The 26,455-nt window shown below is 36.7% G+C and overlaps 3 protein-coding genes across 4 annotated transcripts; 2 read left to right on the forward strand and 1 right to left on the reverse strand.

The window, feature by feature from the left end:
- Positions 1-1,664: 1,664 nt before the first annotated feature.
- Positions 1,665-7,129, reverse strand: zgc:86896 (uncharacterized protein LOC415190 homolog). Its single transcript, XM_051888824.1, has 10 exons — positions 6,968-7,129; positions 6,452-6,532; positions 6,071-6,175; positions 4,130-4,352; positions 3,912-4,019; positions 3,611-3,817; positions 3,335-3,410; positions 2,396-2,589; positions 2,183-2,273; positions 1,665-2,056 (listed from the first exon to the last, which is right to left on the reverse strand). Exons 2-10 carry the CDS (start codon positions 6,513-6,515, stop codon positions 2,051-2,053), a joined length of 1,074 nt encoding a protein of 357 aa, XP_051744784.1. The 5' UTR covers positions 6,516-6,532; positions 6,968-7,129; the 3' UTR covers positions 1,665-2,050.
- A 1,155-nt stretch (positions 7,130-8,284) lies between these two features.
- Positions 8,285-17,897, forward strand: prkar1aa (protein kinase, cAMP-dependent, regulatory, type I, alpha (tissue specific extinguisher 1) a). Its single transcript, XM_051888822.1, has 11 exons — positions 8,285-8,430; positions 10,437-10,624; positions 10,735-10,902; positions 11,018-11,109; positions 11,204-11,265; positions 11,347-11,393; positions 12,652-12,810; positions 12,917-12,977; positions 13,486-13,607; positions 14,499-14,580; positions 14,751-17,897. The coding sequence occupies exons 2-11, from the start codon at positions 10,451-10,453 to the stop codon at positions 14,921-14,923; spliced, it is 1,140 nt and encodes a 379-aa protein (XP_051744782.1). The 5' UTR covers positions 8,285-8,430; positions 10,437-10,450; the 3' UTR covers positions 14,924-17,897.
- Positions 17,898-18,839: 942 nt separating this feature from the next.
- Positions 18,840-24,213, forward strand: rac3a (Rac family small GTPase 3a). 2 transcript variants are annotated; one of them, XM_051888825.1, is made up of 6 exons: positions 18,840-19,024; positions 21,276-21,347; positions 21,471-21,588; positions 22,457-22,519; positions 22,625-22,784; positions 22,932-24,213. In XM_051888825.1, the coding sequence occupies exons 1-6, from the start codon at positions 18,990-18,992 to the stop codon at positions 23,060-23,062; spliced, it is 579 nt and encodes a 192-aa protein (XP_051744785.1). In that variant the 5' UTR covers positions 18,840-18,989; the 3' UTR covers positions 23,063-24,213. The 2 variants fall into 2 exon arrangements, with proteins under 2 accessions (XP_051744785.1, XP_051744786.1); XM_051888826.1 differs by lacking the exon at positions 18,840-19,024 and adding an exon at positions 19,061-21,057.
- Positions 24,214-26,455: the final 2,242 nt, after the last annotated feature.

Genomic DNA, 26,455 nt, shown 5'->3' on the forward strand with positions numbered 1-26,455 from the left:
AAAATGAGCTGTGTTGTCGTCCGGCTGAGCACTGATTGGTCGAGTGAACTAAGATAGACGCTGATTGGCTGTAAGTGCGGAATTAAGTCAAAAGGGGGAGTGGTTTGGCTTTGCGGTATTACATTTTTCAGAGAATTTAAACACATACAAATTTTCACGAATTCATTTATGGAAAGAGTCACTCACAGCCTTTTTTTTCCTGCTCTGTTTTGAGCAATATTTACTAGTCTTAGGAAGCCCGACACATTTCTGCGAGTCGTTACAGTTCATTGACTCATTTTAAACCGATTCGGTGATTCTTAAATTCTTCATCACGTGATTCTTGACTCCTGGCCTTGTATATCCTCCTGGGATCCAGGAATAGACTTCTTTCCTCTGTAGTGGACATTATATTTTAGTGATTTTCTCTGACGTCATACATGTCACAGTTTTAAGTCTGGATGTCTAGTGAAGAGCACCTTCAGCGCTTTGCAGAGATACCAAATTTTTAGAGGTTGCGCTATGACAACAACAACTTCTTGGTCTTTAAATATGACTGAAAATGAAAATTAGCACTCTTACGGAAATACGATAATATTTTGTAATTATCATTTAAATCGGATTAATTTTCAAATTGTTTGTTATAAATCAACATCTCAGGAAAATGTTATGGGGTTTCAAATCAAAATATGATTTTCTGTTACGAAACAGGACATCGATTTCATATATGACCTCTGTAGAGGACACCAGGACTTAAATCATGTTTATCAAGCATTTTAGGAGATACAACAAGTGAATAGGGAATAAAATTATATATCAATATTCCTATTAATTGTTAGATATTACTATGAAAATGTTGCCAATTATTGCTCCCATTATTACATTTCTTTTTTCATTGCATGTTTCTCCAAGAACATATTAATATGCAAATTAGATACAGTGTATTGAATGGGAAAACCCATGTATGACTATTTTATTGCATGAAGTAAAATGGTATATCAATTAATTCCATTATATCTTTCATAACATAGTTGAGAATCATCTTTATACAAAGTTTGGTTAAAAACAATCCTGAAGCCTAAAAATTGATTGGTGATTAAAAAAATCCCATTGTTTTTGCCTATACATGTCATATCATATCATGTCATTTTATTTTTAAACAACTTAGTCCTGGTGTCCACTACAGAGGACATAGCATAAAATATGAATAAAATATAATTTTTCAAAAATGTTATTTTTTCATTTGTTTCTTATGCTCTAAACAATATAATGACGTGAAAAAAAATACTAAATTCAAAAAACATTTTTTTTTCTGGGTCTCAGGAGGATATTAGCTTCAAAACATTCAAGCGAACCAAAATTTTGTTATATGTTGCTGTTTGTCTACGTTTTTTTTTTTTTTTTCTCGATTAAATTTGATCAGAAATGGTGTTTATTGAAATGTCATGTGTTCCAGTTCAGTTTGTTGCAACCATTATTCAGCAAATAAAAAATACATAGAACATATATGTCATTAACATGTCAAATCTTTCTGATATTAAACTTACTTTTTGCCCCATGAGTCAAATCCTCGGTTCAGTACTCTCATCAGTTTATCAGTCATTTGCATAGTAGTCATTTGCATCTAACAAACTTTTGCAGTTGGTTAGAGGTGTTGCAGCAAGTGTTACAACAAAAAGACAAAATCACCCAACGTTTTTAATAGTGATTATTGTATTAAAAAAACAAAAAACAAAAAAAACCCACATACATAAAAATGCACATTCTGTGTTCTTTCTTACATTAGCAGCACAATTGGAATAGAATGTGCATTTATGATAGTCATATAGGGTTAATTCTCTTTTTGGTGCTAAATGATCATTTATTTTTGCATTGTTTAGATGAATTAATAAAGCACAAAAACTATTGCATATCACAAGTTTAGGATCAGCCATCTCACCACAGTACATCATAATAATATCAATAATTTCCAGTGTAACTATTTTAATACAAAAAAAGTTTCTGAGTAAAAAAACAAACAAACAAATAAAAAAGATGGTTGTTTTCTGCTCTCTTCAGATCCCATAGTGTTTCAGTGCTAAAAATAACATAAAAGAGGAAAAGTCATTATTAATTTAAGTACAGAACGGCAACTGCTTAAACAATATAGAGTTAAACAGTAATATTAAAATGGTTCACAAGTTGTTTCATGACAATACCATACCTTGAAATCCCAGACAACCATGGCACCATCTAAAGCCACACTGCTGAACTTCTCCACCTTGGCCTTCAGCCCTTCCAGAATACATAGTTGGCTATAGTAGAAACAAAGTCTTAGCAAAGTGCAATTACATGTCTCTAAAATGTTAACATAATGCAAAATATGCTGGAATAGATTAAAATCTTGTGTGCTTGCAGAAGTCAAGCCTTATATTACGTGATGCTGTTCTGATGCAGACTGCCCAAGTCAGTGTCTTCCTCCTCAGTAATCGCTTTTTTGTCCAGATTACGGAAATGCTGCATGGCAGACATGTTGCCTTTGGAGCTCTGCTTAGGAATATCCACTTTCTTCACAAATTCCAAGCATCCAGGACCCTTGTATGAGAACTGATAAGGGCAACAGTCATGGCCCTAAGATCCACCACACACACAAAATAATATAATTAGATCAAAAATACAGTAAAAACAGCAATATTGTGAAATTTTATTACAATTTAAAATAAGTGATGTATATTTAAATATGTTTTAAAATATAATTTCTTCCTGTGATGGTAAAAGCAGTCATTACTCCAGTCTTCAGTGTCACCAAAGACTATAGAATAACACAAGACATGTCACTCGTATTGTTTTGAATGGGAGAAAGTGTAACGCTCAATATGGCGGAATAAGTCCCGCCTTCAAAATAAGAGCCAATCGCCGACCTGTAAAGTCATCGCGTCACTGCAGCGGCCGTTAGAAGCACCGGTTTCTATAGAAACAGTCAGACGCGCGCCTCCGAAATGAGGCACAAGAGACGCGCATGTAGGTCTAAGCATGCGCATTAGCTTGATCCAGCCTAAATACTGTTTTTTTTATCATGATTTGAGCGTTTGGAAAAAAAAAAATATGAGACACTTGTTGTCAGATTTCATTGGTTATTTCAAATATGAAATTTAATCGAAAGCTTGGCAAACAGCTTTGGAGAATTTGATGTTTCCCCATTCAAAGAGATAGGAGCTGTATGATGCCCAGGATGCCCGAGAGGCGTTTCAAAGATGGCCGCCGAGTGAAATGACTTGTCTTAAAGGGACTTTGGTGTCACATGATCCTTCAGAAATCATTCTAATATGATGATTTGATGCTCAAGAAACATTTATTATTATTATCAACGTCTTACCGCAGCTACAATCTCAGTCTCACTGACATATAGTAGGCTTAGCAATGGAAGATGTCCTGTTGTCAGCTGTGTGACCCTGCAATGCACAAAATTTCATATGTGGGCAATGTCTACTAAAGGTCATGCTGTGTATATTATTACTTGCAGGCAGTGCTTTTAATAGATGCATATGATTCAAGGATATTTAGCATCAAATTATTTTAGTTTGCTTTTACTTTTTGTGTATATGAATTGAGTTTTACTAAGCTAATTGTTATACGTAAATGTTGGTATTACTCTTTTCCCTTTGAGGCGTCTGCTACACTGATGGCGCTGTTGTGGCTAACCCAGGCTAGAGCGTCACCAGATGGAGAGAAACAGACACTGTGCACCCAGCCACCGCACTCTTTATACTCCAGGAGCAACTCCCCAAAGGGCATTTTGGATCCCCATGGTGTTGGTCCAGGCCTGTCCTCAATGTCCTTGATATATGCAGAAAAAATTCTATGACAACAACAAAAAAAATACCTATGTTACCAAAGAAAAAATGGTTTAAAAAAGAAACATTGTGCAGCATCATTAGTCAGAACATTCAAACCTGCAGTTGAGATCAGCAGAGCCAGCTGCCAGCAGCATGTTGTTGGGATGCCAGTCTAGACTCAGAACGGTGGAGTTAATGGGTTTCTTGATATGCTTACTCAGCCACCTATAGAGTCAATCATGAACAGAGATTGTACAAGAGAGCTTGGTAAAGCTTCATAGGAGATAATGCACAATAGTCATTGAGATAAAAAATATTATAGAAGCAAGTCTCACCAGTCATTTTCTTTTTCAAAGTAGCACACTGAAATAAGTTTGGCTCCACTTCCAAGAGCAAACTTGTTCTCAAGAGGTGACCACTTGACACACGTGGCAGCTCGATTGATGCGAACCAGCACCAGTGTCGGCTTCCAAACCCCATCCTTAAGTGTCCACACATAGGCATTCCTATCTGAGGCACATGTCACTATACGGTTGGACTCTGGGGCCCAATCAATGCCTAAAAATGAAATCAACTGTTAGTTATGTTCATGTATTATTGGATTCTATATTGAAAGATTTGAATTTAGTGAAGTTCCTAAACATAATTTTGGGAGGAGTGAACCTATCTAATCTTTTAATTAACTGGCGAAGCATATAAGCAGCCGCTCATCTTGCTCCGGGTGAACAGACATAGGCTAGTAAGAGCTGTGCATGTAAACCTCACTCCCCTGAACTCAAGAGGTGCTCTAGCGACTGATGCTAGAGATTGTAGTCCTTAGCCTCCTTGTTAGAAAGCCTAACTCCCATGCTGGCGGACCTGGGTTCGAGTCCCGTTTACAGTGGGCGGTTCGAACAGGAGGGGGTACACCAACATTAACTGCTTTGGCATCCCTTCACCTCCCTAACTACACCAAAATAATTTATGCATCTTGCTAATGTACTCATCTTCTAAGTATTAGTAGTCCCGCTGGGGGGTATATCTAATGCATGTTATTGATCTGATTTTGAATGTGTTTCATTTTTAAAAAATTGTTTTGACCTTGTCATTTTTAAAGGGGTGGTTGATTATGATTTCACTTTTTTAACTTTAGTTAGTGTGTAAAGTTCTGTTAGTGTGTAAAGAAACAACATCTGCAAAGTTACGATGCTCAAAGTTCAAAGCAAAGCGAGATATTTTCTTTTAAAGAATTCTCTGTTTAAGGACTACAACAGACGTCTTGTAGGGACTACAACAAGCTTCTTCCTGGGTTGGTGACATCACTAACCCTAAAATTTACATAAACCCTGCCCCCGAGAACACGCAACAAAGGGGGTGAGGCTATGTTATTGCAATACAGTACGTAACACAAATGCGATAGCATGTCATAAAAGCAAGATGACAACATAAGTTATAACCGTAATTAAACTAATCTATACCTGTCTTCATCTATCTTCATGCAGCATATTTCTCTGGCTCTGTAGGATCTTACAACAGTTCCCACAACAGCGATTTATAGATTATCATGACAGAATATTCTAATCAACGACTTAAGGATAGTTAACTCCACATCAGCTACATAAATTCATCAACTAACCATTCAGAAACGTCCTGTTGCATTCTACATGTTGTCACTTCTTCTTGAGTGTCTCCATTATTGTCCGACTCAGTTTTGAACATAAAAGGCTGAACAGTTTCTGACATTTTCAGTGAGTCTGAGGTAATTGGCGCTGCTAACAGGAGCTCTTGAAACTCCGCCCTCTTCTTGGGAGCAGCAGCTCATTTGCATTTAAAGGGACACACACAAAAACGGAGCGTTTTTGCTCACCCTCAAAAAGTGACACATTTAACATGCTATAAAAAAATCATGTGGGGTATTTTGAGCTAAAACTTCACATACACACTCTGGGGACATCAGAGACTTATTTTACATCTTGTAAAAGTGGCATTATATGACCCCTTTAATCAAAATATCATAACTTGATCTTAAACCACGCCCCTTTCTTACAATCCACTGCATCCTACATTTCAATGGGATGTCCATGTACATATGGAAGAAAAGATTTGTCACTACTCCCGCTTCATTGCAAATTTAATAAATGCCAGTTAGCACAGAACTCAAACATAATCTTGCACTGTTTACGGTGGTTTAGTTCGTGCCCTTCATTGGAACGCTGAGATAATGTTTGTTTTGTGGGTCAGTTTCACAGTGTCGGTGGGTTAATGACTAATGTGGCAGCTGTTCTCTTTTGTCTTACCTGTGATTCGCCCACTGTGCTCTGTCAGTTCATGAATCTTAATCCATTCCTTTTCTTTCTTTTGGTAAATGTGCACCTCATTGCTGTTGGGGCTAATGGCAATTTCTAATAAAAACAATATTATTAGGATTTTTATACACATGAAATAAACCTGAAAAACCGTTATTCTTGTGAACAAAAATCCATGTATAAAGCAACAATATTACAGTTAGTTCATAGCAAAATGATGTGAACCAATGGAGTAGTGCATGCTTTTCTCCCAAAGACAATTCGATATTCCTCTAAGTAGATTTTAATGGATCACAATGGAACTGCAGGCTACAACATTAAGAGCCTGAAGGGATGAAATTTATATTGAAATGTAGCTCAACCACTGCTTACGTGTTCGGTCTTTGCTCCAGGCATGACAGGACAGAGGCTCCAATCCAAAGCTATAGAGGGACATGTTTCAACAAGGAGACCCTGGAATGCACCACAGGTGTTAGAAAGAGTATGCAATCATGAAAATGAATGTGACTAAAAAAGGAAGACAGTGTGTTGTTAGTTTGGAGTACTCCACCCAAATCTTAATTTTTCAAAATGTTATAATTTCTCCTCGGTGAGCCTAGTTATTTTCAACATATTCATTCAGATGGTACATTGCTACTATATTCACATTTTCCAAGATAAAGTATCATTACCAAAACACAACATTTTCACAATTGCAACTGATTTAAATTAATTTTGCAAACATGTTACAGTGTTTCGTACTGGAAAAGAGCCATCCTTCTCTATCCAATTCCCAATTAAAAATGCCAGTTATGTTATGGTACATTGGTATGACAGAGCAGTGATTGCAGATTTGCACAGCAAACAACATAACCCTACCTGACTTTGGAAAATTGACTATGCCCTCACCTTTATCTCTTCCTCTCTTTTGCTAGACAGTGATATATCCTCTATCCTTGTACGGGAGAGCTTTTGTAAGGATATGTTCGTGGACTCTGGGCAGTCGACACGAGTAAGATTGAGCAGTGGCAGGAAGGGCTGCAGAGGCAGCTGGGAGGAGATAAGAGAGGGTGTGTCTTTATGTTCTGATATAGGCACCTGGCCTGTACAATCTTATCCTCATGATTGAAGTCACCATGAAATCAAAATTGACAATTCCTATTTTTTATGGAATATTTATTATAAATGATTTATTGCGCGCATTTTTTTTTTTTTATTCATGTGCCCTCAAACTCTAATTAAAATAATTTCCCCTCCCTCTTGTAGCAACATCTCTTCTCTGATGACGTGTTTACTGGCATGAGGGCGGGACAACCTGTCACTCACATGACGTCACAGCAATAGCAAACCACAACAATCCAATCAATTCCCGATAGACAAAATCAAGTCCCACACAACATTTTTTCTTGTTTGAGAAGCTGTTTCACTCAGATATACAGCACAACAGGGAAGAAAAGACGATCGCAACTTCCATTTAGACTTTAACTGAAAGGAAAATCGCTTTTGTTGTTTGTTTAGAGATACTGATATTGTTTTTTAGATACTTGGCCATACAATAGAAGTAAATAGTCACCAAAACTCTTCAAAATATCTTTTACGTTCCGCTAAAGAAAGACAGCCATCATGAGGGTGAGTAAATAATTGCAGAGCTTTCTTTTTTTGGGTGAACTATCCCTTTAAATGACTTTGCACTACTTTGTTGTGTTTTATCTTTAAGTATTTGCTTATGCTTATATCATTTTGTTGTAAGTCACTTTGGATAATGAATAAATGTAAATGTTTAGCTATATAATGTTGCATTTTGATTAAGGACCTCATTACCAGTGATATACTGGTGTGCTGGTGAAGTAATGTAATAATTTTATAGTCAACTATTCAGAAGCACATGGTCGACCTAATCTAAATATTGAGGGGAAGTGTCCCCTCAGTGTCAGTGGTGGCTATGATCCTGGTTCAATAAGGACAACATTAGGCTTGAGTTTATGTACAGACCCATTAACCTTTTCAGCTGTCATCAGATCCAGATCACACAAGGTCTCTGTTAAACACACGGGCAAGGAATACTGTCCTTTGTATTTGAATGTCATTGCCAGATGACTGTAAAATAAAATTAACACTTAGCGCATGTAGCACACCATGTGCAGCAGAATGTAATAAATTAGCTAGCTGATAACCTCGAAATACAAAAACAAGCCCTTGCCCTTTAAGGTTGTCAGGAGTAACGAGCTTCTCAGATCGAGGCGCATTGACGTCAATCGTTGTTTGTGATTGGTCATAACCTTTTCCGGTGAGGTATCCATCCATCCAAGGACTGTGGGAAATCCTGTGTGAACGGAGTAAAACACGTCGACAAATTCATCGAAGCGTCTCAGGTATGAATATTTAACGGCAGGGGTCTTCGCTGTGACATTTGGTGATATCGATGTGTGAGTTGACAGGCTCGTGGAGAGGTTACTGTAATGCCGTCGGCTTCCGTTGTTGTGATAATGTAGCTTGCAAGATGGCGTATTTTACTGCTTGACAAAACTGGTTACAGATAACACAGAGCTGGTAGAGGCTCCAGGTTTACGCTGCTTAACGTTTAAACAAGCGCTAAATAGCGTGTACTTGCATAGGCATGTGTTTTCTGCACTAAAATAATGTAATGTTCACATGACCGAATAGCGTTTTATTGTGAAAATGCCTGTGGGGATGCGAACTGCGCATTTTATGAGCTCAGGCGCCCCGACTGGGACCAGGGGCATCAGCATGCCTGCCAAAATGCAATAGTGTCTAATAAATTACATGGTAGCTGAGATAAATAGCTGACTGATTTACTAGATCATCTAATCTAGATATGTAGCATGTTCGTATGGGAGCCATGTTAACCGTTTCACTTTGACAGCACCTCGTTTGAAAGTGTTTAATGTTGAATTGGTTTGCAACAACATGTCTGTTTATTAGCTCTGGCAGTTTGTTTTTGTTGGGTTATGAGCACGACTCGAGGTCACGTGTGTGTTTTTCTTATCCAGAAGATTCCCACGGTCAAGGAAGACCTGGAAATATAAGGGGATTTTACAATGTTAATTGTTAGGCCAGGATAAGACATGGAAGTGAATAAAATCTTAATCATTTAAACATTTTATAGGTATTGTATTCAGAAATACATATATTTATGTAGTGTAAAGTCTGATGTTTGAGAATTTAAGGGGTCACTAACTTTATCAATTCTTGCACTCTTTTTTTTTTTTTTTACTTTTTTTTTTTTTTTGAATGTTTACTGAACTGTACCATAAATGTGTCCTATGGTGTGAGATAACAAAAATTAAGGAAAAAAAAGAGAGAGATTTATCTTCATTGTTAGACACTTATTTTCATATAATGCTATTTATTTAATATGAAATTATGAATAACACTATTTTTTTTCTTTGACTTGTTGGACAGTTTGAATAAATACGAGACAAACTTTGCTGTCATCCTTTCAAAACTACTGAAAATTATACCATTTTAAGATGAGTGATGATTATACCTCCCCTGGTATTACATTAAAGTATTTTTATTTAACTTTGAATGTGTCAAAGAAGAAAGAAAATGTATATTGTTTGATACAAACAATATCAACATTTTTATTTATTTTTTTTAATTAAAAATCAACAAAAATAAACTATGAAATATTTCTAAACCTTTTAACACCCCAAAATATTTTTTTTGTCAGGTCAACAACCCAAATACAATCCAGTATGCTTGCTAACTGCATGTGGCTAATACCTTTAGCATACAAATATATCAGACACCTAATTTTAAGAATTTCCATAACAATTTGGTCTGAAAGATTCAACAATACAAAATAATTTTTTGAATCTTGGTTTCTTTTGGTATTTAAAGTCTGCATGTAATGTAAAATTTACCCTATTTACTTGGTCAGTTACTAGTCTTGTGGTGAATAATTAATATATGGAAAAAAAAAAAAAAAAAAAGTTAATGCACAGGAAAAAAATCTTTAGTCTTTAGTCAGAATCTAAGAATTTGCTTCCCCCTGGAATGACGTTCCTTCTCTGATGACGTTAGTTTGACGGCATTGGCAGAACATCCTTTAACCACTTCCCTCCGAAGTGTCAGTCGGCTGCAAGCTCGAGGTGGTGAAGAAGGGGTGCTAAAATCAAGCCCCGCCCTCTATATGTCACATTAGTGAAGTTGTTTGCAACTTCTGGTTCATGTGGTTTTCACAATGAAATTAGTGAATTTAACTTATGGTATTACACTCTACTCTTAAGAGGCGTGGGTATCGTCAGATCTTCACATTTCACTGCAGCTAGTTGGTCTAATGAAATTTAGCTAAGGACTGGATTTGCTCCAGATTCCTTGGGTTTCATAAGCTGATGTGAATTGCATGTTGCAGGTCAGCAGGTCACCATGGCGTCCAGCAGTACGAGCAGCGAAGAAGAGAGGAGCTTGCGGGAGTGTGAGCGCTACGTGCAGAAGCACAACATCCAGCAACTGCTGAAGGAATGCATTGTGCAGCTGTGCACTGTCAGGCCTGAAAGGCCAATGCTTTTCCTCAAAGAGTGCTTCGAGAGGCTTGAGAAGGTTAGTCATATTCTTTGGAGTCAAACCACATAGGCTTAGACTCTTTACAAATTTAGTTTTACTCTTGAAAAGTGAGTTTCAGTGCAATGAACAAAGTTTATGCCTATCAGGAGGAAGCTAAACAGATCAGCAGCCAGCAGAAGTCAAGCTCTCGCTCAGACTCCCGAGAAGATGAGGTCTCTCCTCCCATGAATCCTGTGGTTAAGGGTCGACGGCGCCGTGGTGCCATCAGCGCAGAGGTGTACACTGAGGAAGATGCAGCTTCTTATGTCAGAAAGGTAACTAGTGTCTTATATATCATTATTTTAACACTGTGACATATATTATTGGCATACTGAATTCTGCTTTCACTGCAGTTGCTGTTTACTTAGAAAACTTGCTGTTAATTCACAGGTTATTCCTAAAGACTATAAAACGATGGCTGCCCTTGCTAAAGCGATTGAAAAGAATGTGCTTTTTGCCCATCTTGATGACAATGAAAGAAGGTAACACATTATGTTTTGAATAGTAGATTGAATTATTCAGTATAACTAATAAAGTATTTAATTTATTGAAAACGTCTTATTTTTCTCTTCACAGTGACATATTTGATGCTATGTTCTCAGTCACCTACATTGCAGGAGAGACTGTCATTCAACAAGGTTAGGCTTCTTTTGAGGAGAAGATGAATGTGTAAAAATGGAAAATATAATTAGACTAATGTATTGTGTTTCTTATTTCAGGGGATGAGGGTGACAATTTTTATGTTATTGATCAAGGTGAAATGGATGTAAGTGCAATTCCAAATTGATGATGAATCAGGATGTAATATAATAATACATACATGTTTTTTGACTTGGATAGAGTTTTTGAAGTGCCCCTATTATGCTTTTTCAAACATTACCTTCCATGCAGTGAGCTGTATATATCCGCTTGTTAAGTCGTGACGTAAGGAACGCCGTTTCTGGGTCCAAGCCTCGACTCGTTTCACTTGAGAATGGCATCTTCACGGCCGTTTATGAGCGCTATTTATTCATATTAAACATTTAACATTTTAAAGTTAAACATTTAAAATACTTACAGTCTACACAACAGTCTCCGTGCTCACAGCATCACAGACATTAATATTTTAACGATTTATAAAAGATGAAACACTGTCTGGCCATCTGGGATTTTGGTATGGAGATAAAGGTTATGATTATAATTTTTTGGAAGTATTACACCACATCGTGTGTGTATATTAGCATCATTTGTTGTTTTCTTGTGGTACGAGATAGAGCGTTTGGACCCGGAAGCGATGCCGCGTGACGTCAGACTTAACAACCGAATAGCTATGTTGCATACAGCTGTTTGTGAGTGTAAAAGGTTTTCAAAATTTTAAAGATCAATGTGCATGACAAATAGTTATTAAATGAAAGATTTGATTCTGAACTGCCAAAACAATTCATCAGCAATTCTAGTCTCACTTCCTGTTACAAACCTACGTAACAATGTAGCAAATTTGCGTAATGCCAGCCTATGGTCTTCATTAGCTGCCTGTGAGTGAGGTCTACTTTAGTACTTTGATCTGCTCTCAAACACTGTAGTTGTAGCTGAAGCCTGGAAGAGTTTGGTTTGTGTTGTCGACATGTCGAGAAGATGCTGTTTTCTGTGCTGCAAATCCACTTTGCATACACTTCAGAAGGATGAAGTCTTGTGCGGGAATTGATACGGCATTGTTACTGTTCGTATCTCTGTATATTCAAGTGCTGAGGAAGCCTCTGGAGCTGAAATTCAGATATGGTAATGGTGTTTAGTTTCTGAGGGTTTAGAGAGACTGAATTTTCAAACAAACCGTTTTCAGACTCTTTGAGAAATGAGGTGATGTGCAATGTAAGTTATGAGAAAATTAAAGGTGTTTTTTTTTTTTTTTTTTTTTTTTACCTTTGATGCTATTGTAGGAGACCTCTAAAACAAAATTAGGATCCTTTAAAATAGCATAACAGGGGCACTTTAACATTTGAAATGATAATGACTGAGATATTCATAAGTACTGTTGTTTTCGATAGGTGTACGTCAACAATGAGTGGGTGACCAGTATTGGAGAGGGTGGCAGTTTTGGTGAGCTGGCTTTAATCTACGGCACTCCCAGAGCAGCCACTGTCAGAGCAAAGACCAATGTCAAGCTATGGGGAATTGACAGAGACAGCTACAGGAGAATACTCATGGTTGGTATTGTATTTTAAGAAATGGTATTATTTATTATTTTGAATACTGGTCTTGTATTTTAAGAAATGCCCTTAATTCTCTTTCTCCTTTTTTTTCTGTGTTTAGGGAAGTACTCTAAGAAAGAGAAAAATGTATGAGGAATTCCTTAGCAAGGTTTCCATTTTGGGTGAGTTTGATGAATTTCTTTTTATGTTATGTATATTTGCAGGCTTGTTTTTGTAGTAAACTGTGTAAAAAAACAAACAAAAAACATAGCATTTGCTCTTTGTGGCAGTATAATGCAGTGTAAAGGGATAGTTCACCCAAAAATGAAAATTCTGTCATCATTTACTCACCCTCATCTCATTCCAAATCGGTATGATTTTCTTTGTTCTGTTGATCACAAAAGAAGATATTTTTGAAGAGTGTTAGTAACCAAACAGTTTTTATTCCCCATTGACTACCATAGTATTTTTTCATACTATAAAAGTCAAATGGGGATCAGATGCTGCTTAGTTACACACATTCTTCAAAATATCTTCTTTTTTGTAGAAAACTCACGCTGGTTCAGAACAATTTGAAGGTGAGTGAATGATGACAGAATTTTCATTTTTCGGTGAACTATCCCTTTAATAATGCCTATAAGCAAATCTTGTGAAGTGCCCAATGATGACATGCTAACATCCTGTGAGCAGAGTCTCTGGATAAATGGGAAAGGTTGACGGTTGCTGACGCCCTCGAGACAGTCCAGTTTGAAGATGGCCAGAAGATTGTTGTGCAGGGTCAACCAGGAGATGAGTTTTTCATTATCCTTGAGGTAGATTTCCTTGTTAAATCCACTCTTTTTTTTACACACTGTTCTCATCAACAAGTGTTTGTTAATTAAAGTGTTATAGTTTTGTATACTTTTTGATCTCCACATTTATGCATAGTTATAAACGCAAGTAAGTAATAATGAAATTGTTGTAGAAAGTGTTTAATTCAGTTCAATTCACATTTATTTGTATAGCGCTTTTGACAATACATTTCGTTTCAAAGCAGCTTTAAAGAAAATGCATATCAACATTACAATTTAGAGTGATCTGTTATCAGAGATTACTCTGTTCAAGTTCATGTAATTTCAGATATGTACAAATACAAATCACGCAGTTGGCAAACAATCTTTTAATTTTAAACAATGTATTAATTTAAGGCAGAAACGATGAGCTGATTTGAAGTAATGAATACATGTTAACAAATGATTAGGATATAAAGAAAAATTAGGGTTCCCTCGACTAAAGATTTTTCTAGTCGACTAGTCGTTCATTCAAACAATTATTCGACTAATTGAGTGTTTATATCAATAAACCATATAAATCATAACGGTGAGCCTTTAACTGCCTATATGTAACACATAGCCTAATCACCGTTCAAACAGATGCATAAAGCTTGCAGCAGCACACCGGCAAACGTAATGATTATGAATGTGGCGTGAAAAAACAGAAGGAGACTGTCTGAATATTTTAATAACTTATTGATAAACTAGTGTTTTGCGTGTTTTCGGCTGCAGAGATGAAGTTGACGATGCTGACTTGTCATCTCCGCAGTACTGGACGCACCTATATGCATGTTTCATATTGATTACATAATCTGAGAATAAGTGTAGCCCTAAAACCTCAGAGAGACGTCATGGGAGAACAGATGTATTGATTTCGACTTGTGTCCTCAGGGCTCGGCAGCAGTCCTGCAGCGGCGGTCGGAGAATGAGGAATTTGTGGAGGTCGGAAGACTCGCACCGTCTGACTACTTCGGTAAATGAGTTTCTCTTTACTCTCTGTAGAATCGTATCCCAGACATATCCCAGAAATCCCTTTTGTTAATGTAATTACATAATGACTCCATGTACAATGCCGATTAGTACACCTTTATGTGTTCGTTTCTCTGTGGCTTATTTCTGATTTCTCTCCATGTGTTTCATCAGGTGAGATCGCTCTGCTCATGAACCGGCCTCGTGCCGCCACCGTGGTTGCTCGCGGCCCTCTGAAGTGCGTAAAACTTGACCGTCCCAGGTTCGAACGCGTGCTCGGCCCCTGCTCAGATATCCTGAAGAGAAACATACAGCAGTACAACAGCTTCGTGTCTCTGTCGGTCTGAGGCGCACTAGGCTCTTTCCTCCTTAATTGCAGGGTCCACCAATGCAAATTCGCTTTATTTTCTTACTTTTCTTTATGTTTTCCAACACCCAGGTGCCCATTCACTTCAGTGTTCTCTCTCTGTCTGTTTTTTTTTTTTTTTTTTTTCCGATTTGTGCCGTACCATGTCGCATTTGTATCCATCCTAGATTTACCATAAGGCTGATTGTTAGTTTTGCCTGAGAAACGAGCCAATCATTGTGCCACAGATGCCTGTCACATGAACAGATGTTGAAATAACAAGGTCTATCGGGATTTTCTCTCGCGTCCAAATTGCTTCATGTTTCTGTATACAGTGTTTAGAATGAAAGGAAAACTGGCAGGATTGATATACTCATGAAGTGTATTTACTCAGTATATAAGGATGTATCTTAATTGAGCCATCGAGTTTCAGATTCAGTTTTCCCTCGTCATTTCAAGCGTTTGAATATAGGGAAGCCAAAGGCATAAATCCATGTGTGTTATATTGTTTTCTTGGAGGTACTGAAGTTAAAATGTCACCGTGTTTATCATGGTGATCAGCTTTGCTCTTTTATTGTTATAGCTGCACATATATAGTGTATGTAAAAGATTATATATTAGAAGTAAATGACCATAACCATATTTTTTTGCACAGTTTGATATCTATATATACGTATATATATATAAAAAACACTTTATATACGCCTGCTGTTTTTCATTGTGGCATTTGCATTGGGCTTTTTTCACTTTCTGTTGGACGTTTTGTTCTCCTTTTGTCCTTAATGCTATACACAAAGGCTTGCTCTGGACTCCTATGTGGAGTAGACTAGGATTAGTCAAATCTCCTTTTAAAGTTTTTTTTTTTGTTTGTTTGTTTTTGTTTTTGTTGTTTAGCATTTTCTCCCTTCTAAAATGCCACATGCTGCAAATGCTTTTATTTGTTTGTTTCCCCCACCAAAGGTGAAGTAATATTATTTTATTCAGCATTGTGTTTATGGTGGATATAAAATCCAGAAAACAGGTTATATTTGTTGGTTTTGTTTAAATGTTAAGAAGAGTTACAGAAATGTAATGGTTAATGAAATCTGAAGTTTTGTTGACTGAGTATATGAGGATCCTCCTCAGCAGGAAGTGACTACTTGGTGACCTCCTTGACCCGCTGAGATCCAATTAGGTTTTCTTTCACAATGAGTGTATGTGAACTGCTTCGAAATCCCAAATGTCGTTTTTTTTTTTTTTTTTACATTTTTAAACTGAATGTGGTTAATAAACAGGGCAGTTTTTAGATTATTCGCCTTACCTATATAGTTAAATCAAAGTCTTAAAACAGGGCCAGTATTTGCCACTTGTGTTGAGTTCATGGTGTCTGTATGCCATTAGGGTTGGGATCCATCAAATGTTTGGAAATAGATTTGCGATCCACTACTGCCACCACCTTAATCTCCTATCAGATACTGTTCTTAGAGTTCTCGGAGTTGTGTTTTACTGGGTGGTACAATAGTGTTAACAGTTGCTGAAGGTAGATTTTAATTGCTATCGCACAGAGATACTCTTGTATTATTTGGAAATAATTGATGTGAAGTTTATTTTTGTTTTCCACACATCTTGTGTTATGTAATTATACAGATATCCAGCTCGTTTGTATAACAGACTCATGTTATTGAAAGCAAATTTGGGTTTTGAAAAGTGCCTGATTTCTTTACTTTCATAATGCAAAGCCAATAGACATTTTCTTGTAGTTCTTTCCCACCTTATATATTCATAAATATTCTATAGGCTTGTCACCTGTATTATTTGTAAACTGCAATGTTTTATTTCATCTGTATATCCGGATTCTCTTAGCAGTGTAATTTATTCAGACTTAAAGCTCCAGTAATTAAGAGTTTGCACAGAACTGTCCCAAAATTGCTATGTTAATTAAAGAAAGATACCCTATATTTAGTGTGTTTTTATCTTCGATATCTGACACTGTCCTACTGACCACATGGGAGATTTTTTTATTTTTATTTTTTTTTCCCGTTTTACTCTGACACTTGATTTGAGAGCCTTACAGCATGTCAGTGCAGATGTGTAGGAAAATAAGATGTTTTCTGACATTGACAGATTTCTGCCCCTCTAGAGTAGACTCTAGAATCAGTCAAATCTTGGTGCTGTAGCTTTAAAAACACAGAATTTGCACCCTTAATTACAGGGGATTACAAATAGCCTTTTGATTAACCGTTCCACTGTCTTTTCAATGAGTGGTTTATGCCTTATGATGGGGTTGGATAAATGAAATGTTGAAATTATATATTATTAATTTGAATCCTCAATGTTTAACTGTGACACCCAATGATAGGCAAAGAATTGCTGAATAGTCTACTTGTATTTGCTCATATATGCATTGGTCTGTTTATTTAACTTCATTTGATGACAAATGACAAAAAGTAACCATAAATCTTTCCCTTGATTTCTGTAAAATGCATCATTGATGTTTATTGTATTTCCCTTTATGAGTGGATTAAATGATTTTGTTCCACTGCAAATTTTCTGCTTACCTTTATTTTGATTTTTTTTTTTTTTTTTTTTTTAACAACTTCAGTACTATTTCTTGAAGATCTTTCAGTGGTACACTGGAAATGTGTTTGTATTAGCACCCTCTACCCCCCTTTTTTTGTAGCTTGCTTTTCATTCCCTGGTTGTGACTGCCAGTGGTGTTTTCTTCTGGAGTTTTCAGTAAAATTGTGTTCTAGTATGTACAGAAGAATTGATATTTGTTCATAAGCTTTGCCATCAGGGCGTTAGAGACTCCCATGCACCCATTCTTCAGTTTAAGCCCTCAACACAGAGAGTTGTAAAATGTCGAGGGACCATTTTTCTATTATTCTTTTTGTATAACTATACGGTTTGATTTCATTGGATGTGCTCAAGTTGTAAACCTTTTGGTATAGATTGTCCCAATGGCAGGTCAAGCAATAAAATGATTAATTCTTGAATATGTAAGAGTCTTGTGTTTCCTGTGCTGTTTTCATACATCAGAAGTATTTCTGATGTATTTCTGCAGTATGTCTCTCAAGGACTTCAGATTCAAATATTAACCCTGTTGAAAAAAAACAGCATATGCTGGTTAGGTATGTTTTGAAGCATTGAAGCTGGTTTGAGCTGGTTTAAGATGGTCCTAAGCAACTAGCTCCAGCTCAGGACCAGCACTTAACCAGTTTAAACTAGCTCATGACCAGCTAAGGACCAGCATAAACCAGCTTCAATGCTTCAAAACATACCTAACCAGCATATGCGTTTTTTTTTTTTTTTTTTTTTTTTTTTTAAACAGAGAACACTATTTAAATCCCACAATATATGAGTTATTACATATTTTGACATCAAATACATTTAATTAATCCTACTGGAACAATGTTACGGGGAAATTACAGCACTAATTTTCACTTTTACAAAATAAAATCATGTAAGAGGCTATTTTATAGAATTCTATGACAGAAATGTCAATCTGGATGACAAAGGCTACTGCATCCCATTGTTAAAATGGATGTACTGTATGTATTTTTAGGACTTTTATTTCAACCCTTCCCAAAATATTTGTAGTCATCATGAGGATTAACGGCATATTCCCAGAGATTTCTGTCATTTTGCCCCACCCCGCTCTCCACACCCAACACAACAACTGTCATTCCAACTGGCACTGGAATGACAGTTGCTCTCTTAACCCTGTTTTACAAATCTCATTTACATCCACTATTTCTTGTTTCTTTTAAGATGTAAACGTGTTTTTTAAGATTTTAATTTAAAATGTGAAGTGTTTACTTTATAAGATTAATATTTTCACAAACGCGTCCTACTATTAAAATGAATGGGCAGAAACAGGCAGACTGGCTCCTCACGAGACTTCCGAAAGAGTACGAACCTTCTGTTCGTGTTTTTTCGGAAGTATCGTGAAATACCCCCGACTGCCACCGACCGCTGCTGCTGCTGCAGCTGAACAGCGATTGTACCAGCCCACAGGCACCTCAACATCACATTTCAAGCTATTTCTACAGATTCCTCGCTCGTCGGATACTACTAGTGCACTGCAAATGCAAGCCATTAAGTGTGTTGTTGTCGGCGACGGGTAAGATGTTGAAGAATAAATGCTAAAATTGATTGTGTTTGTTCGGAGGTTTCTTTTGGAGAAAAGCAATTGTTGCGAGGAGCTGGGGATTGTGGGTTGGCTTAGCGGTTGAGTGGATTCTGCTCAGACAAAATTGATAATTTTATAATTAGCCTATAAATATTACTGTGTCATTTTTCGAGACACCGTAGGTGTTATCACTATCGCTTTAAATGAGATTGTAATGAGCACAGGCTCTGTTTGGTGGGTGGCCGTTTTGTTAAATATATATGCTCAGGCTTCTACAATTTTGTCGTTTCTGTTTTTCAATGAATGTTTTTCCACATTAAAATAGTATGACAATGTAAACCATGCTTAAAATGTAACAAACGGATATTAAACGGGTCTCGTGCAGTGTAGAAATGATGCGCGTGTACGGTGGAATCGCTATGTAATGATGTCATGTTTTTACACCTACATCACTAAAGCTCCAGTGGAAATGATCCACTCCCCTAAATCACATACTTACTCGTGAGGCTGAACTTTATCATTAACCTTTACATAAATATTTTTTCCTTCCGTTCTTTCTTTTTAATCAGAGAGCAAAATATCATAAAATCGCATTTGTTGATAATCCTCACACAAATAGCTGCATTGCAATTGGTATCTGGTAGAGATCAAGCGACATGTTTTTTAACATTGCCCATACCAGTTATTTTTAACATTCAAGTGTCATATAACCACTACGCAACATCAGTTTTTGCATATTGCTTTATTTTGAAAGAATAAAGATAAAATTGTGAGACTACAACTGTAGAATGTAACATGCATTATGCATTTTTAGCTTAAAATGCTGTCAAGCATTTCTGTAACAATTCATAGATGTTCTATAAAATGATGAATAATTACAAAATGTTAAATTAATTTACCTGCCATGCTATTGTTGGGTGATATTGTTATAAATAGTTATATTGAAGAACTGATAGAAAAGAAAACTGTTTATTTATTATCTCTAGTATTTGGTGTACTATGGATTTATGTCATGGTATTAGTTAAATGTATGTGCTTAAGGGGAGACACTACAGGCAAAAACACTGTTTTTTCAGGCACTTGTCAATTTTGAGATTTTGCACTTTTTGGCTTTTCATAAAGTGTTTTTTTCAGAATGGTGGAAAGAAAACATCCAAAATACATTTTTAAGTGTATATCTTATAGCACTTTATCTATTTGCGTCTATAGATTTCAATTACAGTAAATATCTTTAAAGGCTGTTTTCTCAAAATGAGTTTTTTCTCCTGCTCTGAGTCAGAAATCTCCACTTCAGCAGAACTTATATATAACGTATATTTAAGTATATAAGGCCTCATTTGCATATTAAAACATAAATTTACACGAAACTTGTAATACATTTTTTTCTTATGTTTATGCCAGTAATAAACTGGAGAAGTTTCACAGTGATATCTTCTAATTTAAAAAAAAATCCCTATTCACCTGTAGTGTCTCGCCTTAATTCAAAGTTTCTTTTAGACTGCTGATTATTAATAACTGTTTCATTGATTCAGCTGATCATTTAAGGTTTAGTCCCTGTCGCATGGTACATGCTTTCTGTCATTTGCCATATGCAACCACATTTCACAGCCTACTGATCAAAGTACAAATTCAGGGCTTCTCAGCATACTTGCTATTTTGGCCTGTTCTCTTCTTTTTCCCCCTCCCTTTTATTATCACGTTTCTTCACTGTTTCTTCTCATTTTTATCACTTTCCCTTATTCATTGTCACCCGCCACTGCATTTCCTGTCTATGCTCTATACTCCTCTTTGTATGTAAGTGCATGCAGTGCAGTGTGTGTTTTTCATGACAAGAAGCTGTCACCCTGTATTCACTTCTCATCCGGTGGGGCAGTTCATTTGAAAACAGCACTGTTAAAGAGCGGCTGCCAGCGTGCCATCGAGCCCAGGAGTGATTGTGATGTCCGGATGACTAACTAAAGGACTTTTTGCCTTCTTTTTTTCACAGTTGTTTCCTTGATGTGCCATAAATGTGCAGTCCTTGAGTATGTCCCTCAGTATGACCATTCAGAGTACATATTTATATGTTTATTTAGATGACCTCTTTTTAATATAGGCTATGTGCATTTATATATGTAAAACTGTGGTCCTGTGAGGCACGACATTTCGTTCCTTTGTATGTCTCTACATATATAACCAAACACACTTGACTTGCCTTGAGTACTGCAGTCACACTTAGCACTTAGCATCTTTTGTATTTCAGTGCCGTGGGTAAGACATGTCTGCTCATCAGCTACACCACTAATGCCTTCCCGGGAGAGTATATTCCCACAGTGTGAGTACAGTTTGATACCTTGAACTGGGAATTATTCTTGTGTGCTGCCCACGTGTGTCAGTTTACTTCTGTGGATGTACAGTATTTCTGAAATGTTCTGAAAAATCTGTGTGTGAACGTCAGGTTTGACAACTACTCTGCCAATGTTATGGTGGATGGGAAACCTGTCAACTTAGGCCTTTGGGATACAGCAGGACAGGAGGACTATGATCGCCTTAGACCACTCTCATACCCTCAAACGGTAATTAAATATCTATGTTATTGGCTGTAATCCTGAGTTATATAGTTTAGCTCAGAGTATAATGCATTTATTTATTTATTTTGGTGAAAACATTTTTGACACTTTTTTTTCAGTTACGATATTTAATTTTTCTTTTACTAATTACTGCAATCATATTTTTTATTCTCAAGAAGAAATTATAGAAATTATTTTGTTGTTTCATCATGTTTTAAGACTCATTCTCTGCCTGTTCTTTGCTTTGTAAATATAACCAATAATTTATTACATTTTGGTACAGACTAGCTTTGTTTGGAGTTGGCATGTACGTATTTCTTTGAGCATTAGGGAGGGATTTGGGCATGTAGCCATTTTGAGTACTTTCTTTGTTCAAATATATACAATGGTTTTGGAAAATATGAGTCTCCCACCTTTCCTCTGTCCATTACTATGAAAATGTACATTACTGCTCAAAGGTTTGTGACTAATACGATTTTTGTAAGACATTAAAATGATCAAAAGTGACATTAAAGACATTTATAATGCTAACAAAGATTTCTATTTCAAATAAATGCTGTTCCTTTGAAATTATATTACAATATATTTTAACACTGATAATGAAATTCACAAGAATAAATTAGATTAAATTAAAATAGAAAACAGGTATTTAAAATTGTAATAATATTTCACAATATTACAGTTTGTACTGTATTTTTGACCAATTGAATGCAGCCTTGGTGAGCAGAAGAGATTTTTCTTCAAATGATAAAAGAATTTAATAAAAAGTACTTTAGTTTCCTGACATCCTTTGCATTATATAGTGCAATGTAATCTGAAATGAATAATTGATGACATTGATTTTTACAAAGAGCCTCCTTTTGTCTTTCTGCAGGATGTGTTTTTAATTTGCTTCTCACTGGTGAGCCCTGCTTCCTTTGAGAATGTAAGAGCAAAGGTTAGTATCCACCTAAGAATATGAAATATTTCATAGACATTTGGATCCCTTAACAAGATCCGCAAGGTGTTAGGTGCCTTGTGTTAACCAAATTTCTTTTTGTAGTGGTACCCTGAGGTTCGCCATCACTGTCCAAACACCCCCATCATACTTGTGGGTACTAAACTTGATCTGCGGGATGACAAAGACACGATTGAACGTCTACGGGATAAGAAGCTAGCTCCAATCACTTACCCGCAAGGACTTGCCATGGCTAGAGAAATTGGTAAGAATGATTTCCTGGGTATATGGTATAAGTACTTAGTATATGTACAAAAAACTCACCTAGAACTGTTTAATGGTGCTATAATGATGTTTCACTACTGGCTTTGTATCATGTCTAGTTGACCGATTGGATTCTTTGGCTTTGTAGGTGCTGTGAAGTATCTGGAGTGCTCTGCTCTTACTCAGAGGGGTTTAAAAACCGTGTTTGATGAGGCCATCCGTGCTGTTTTGTGCCCTCCACCTGTAAAGAAGAGGGGCAAGAAATGTACTGTATTTTGAGAAACACCACAACTAATTCCTTCATTGATATGCCATGTAAACAGCAGGTTCTTCCTCTTCTACTCTGCTGTTATGAACAGATAAATCCAACTTGTGAGGTGATGAACTGCAGAGACCTATATGTCCATGGTATCTATATCTGATGTAACAGATATATCAACAAAAATATGCCAAATTTGCTTTGTTATTATTAAACTTTGCCTTAAATTGTTGGTTTAATATGGAAATATGGTGGAAGAGAATGATATAAGGCCATGGCATGTCTATCAAAATGAGTAATTAGTTACTGAAGAACAAGCATAGCTAACTGTAAAGTTTTGCCCTGTTGCAACAAATGTTACTTTTTTCAGAGCTTTTCGTGTGGAAATTGTGGCTATTCATATTTTATCTGCAGGTACTTTTCCATTTTGGGATCTGTGAATGTGTCAGAAGATATTGTGAATAGCTTTTGCGACTTAAATGTGTGGCCATAGTCAGTGCTCTCACTTGAGGGGTGACGGTAAATACGTTTTTTTTTTTTTTTTTTTAAGTATTTTACTTTCAGCTTTCATTGCCTGTTAAACATTTCATACTGTACCTGTGTTTTACTGTGAATGTACTGTATGTGATGATTTGTTAAACAATGACAGAAATATTACACACTGAAATGTGTTTGCTTATAAAATACTGTTAATAAAACTAAAACTATATAAAATAAACTGTACTCATACAATTGGCTGTAATGTTTACTGGACTACACATTGCAACTTGCAAAATCATTTTGTATAGGCTGTACGTCTTGTTTAAAAGTCATTGTTTTGTCTTATATTTTTGCTAAACATTTTCCTATACATGCTGATGTTTGAAACACAATGAAATGTGCCATTTCTGATTTTTGTGCAGGGCTAACATGTCAAATTGTTGTAAGTGTTCAGATATTTCTTTGAAATGTTCTTTTACCTCTAAATGATTAATATTTTAATTTTGAGATAAAAATGTGTCTGTGTGTGCCATTTGAGCATTTATGTTTTGTTAGTATACATTAGCATTTGGCATTTTTGTTTTTATTGAACTAATGACTGAAAATTAAACCACTGGCACATACATCATTTCAGTCCCCTTTCAGTTCTTGTAAAATAAACCAGTATGAGTGTGACATCATTTTGAAGGTATTGATGTTGCTGTGGTCTTTTTATTCATTTGATAAGTAACTGTGTAACAAGCGGGATAATGTACAGCCAACAGTCATTATATCAAAATAAACCCCTCTAGGGGAATATAAGATCAATCGGCTGACTGTACAATATCCCTTAAATAACCAGACTTAACCAACACTTAAACTACGGTGACTAGATTTATAAAATAGAAACCAGGGGTATTTCCTAGTTCAGTGGTTAAAATATAATTGATATCTCACTTGTTATTATATATTAATTAAAAAATGGGGACAATACATTTTTGTATGATTTTGTTTTTAATTTTTTTTGTTCATTCCACACACTATACAGTATCTCACAGAAGTGAGTACACCCCTCACATCTTTTCATGTGACAACACTGAGGAAATGACACTTTGCTACAATGTAAAGTAGTGAGTGTACAGCTTGTATAACAGTGTAAATTTGCTGTCCCCTCAAAATAACTCAACACACAGCCATTAATGTCTAAACCGCTGGCCACAAAAGTGAGTACACCCCTAAGTGAAAATATCCAAATTGGGCCCAAAGTGTCAATATTTTGCGTGGCCACCATTATTTTCCAGCACTGCCTTAACCCTCTTGGGCATGGAGTTCACCAGAGCTTCACAGGTTGCCACTGGAGGCCTCTTCCACTCCTCCATGACGACATCCCGGAGCTGGTGGATGTTAAGAGACCTTGCGCTCCTCCACCTTCCGTTTGAGGATGTCCCACAGATGCTCAATAGGGTTTAGGTACCCTCAGCTTCTTTAGCAAGGCAGTGGTCATCTTGGAGGTGTGTTTGGGGTGGTTATCATGTTGGAATACTGCCCTGCGGCCCAGTCTCCGAAGGGAGGGGATCATGCTCTGCTTCAGTATGTCACAGTACATGTTAGCATTCATGGTTCCCTCAATGAACTGTAGCTCCCCAGTGCCGGCAGCACTCATGCAGCCCCAGACCATGACACTCCCACCACCATGCTTGACTGTAGGCAAGACACACTTGTCTTTGTACTCCTCACCTGGTTACCGCCACACACGCTTGACACCATCTGAACCAAATAAGTTTATCTTGGTCTCATCAGACCACAGGACATGGTTCCAGTAATCCATGTCCTTAGTCTGCTTGTCTTCAGCAAACTGTTTGCGGGCTTTCTTGTGCATCATCTTTAGAAGAGGCTTCCTTCTGGGACGACAGCCATGCAGACCAATTTGATGCAGTGTGTGGCGTATGGTCTGAGCACTGACAGGCTGACCCCCCCACCCCTTCAACCTCTGCAGCAATGCTGGCAGCACTCATACGTCTGTTTCCCAAACACAACCTCTGGATATGATGCTGAGCACGTGCACTCAACTTCTTTGGTCGACCGTGGCGAGGCCTGTTCTGAGTGGAACCGGTCCTGTTAAACCGCTGTATGGTCTTGGCCACCGTGCTGCAGCTCAGTTTCAGGGTCTTGGCAATCTTCTTATGGCCTACGCCATCTTTATGTAGAGCAACAATTCTTTTTTTCAGATCCTCAGAGAGTTCTTTGCCATGAGGTGCAATGTTGAACTTCCAGTGACCAGTATGAGAGGGTGAGAGCGGTAACACCAAATTTAACACACCTGCTCCCCATTCACACCTGAGACCTTGTAACACTAACGAGTCACATGACACCAGGGAGAGAAAATGGCTAATTGGGCCCAATTTGGACATTTTTACTTAGGGATGTACTCACTTTTGTGGCCAGCGGTTTAGACATTAATGGCTGTGTGTTGAGTTATTTTGAGGGGACAGCAAATTTACACTGTTATACAAGCTGTACACTCACTACTTTACATTGTAGCAAAGTGTCATTTCTTCAGTGTTGTCACATGAAAAGATATAATAAAATATTTACAAAAATGTAAGGGGTGTACTCACTTCTGTGAGATACTGTATGTGGGTCAAACTGACCCTAACTGGTTTTAATACAATTCACCAAAAACCACACTATGAAAAATAGTAACCATTGCAAATATCAAAGAGATCATAACAGTATTATAACAAAATTATGACTTTACAAAAATAAAACAATGATGACAACATATAATTAAAACTATATTTAACAAAATTATTATTATTATTATTATTTAATATTTTCATTTTCACAAACTGAATATAGGCTACTGTTTACAGTAATTACAACGTTTTTTTTTTTTTTTTTTTTAAATGTTGTTTTATGTTTTGTGCTTTTGGAGGCTATGTTGGTCGGGGTGA

This window comes from Ctenopharyngodon idella, chromosome 3 (assembly GCF_019924925.1).
Source record: "Ctenopharyngodon idella isolate HZGC_01 chromosome 3, HZGC01, whole genome shotgun sequence".
Classification (NCBI taxonomy): domain Eukaryota; kingdom Metazoa; phylum Chordata; class Actinopteri; order Cypriniformes; family Xenocyprididae; genus Ctenopharyngodon; species Ctenopharyngodon idella.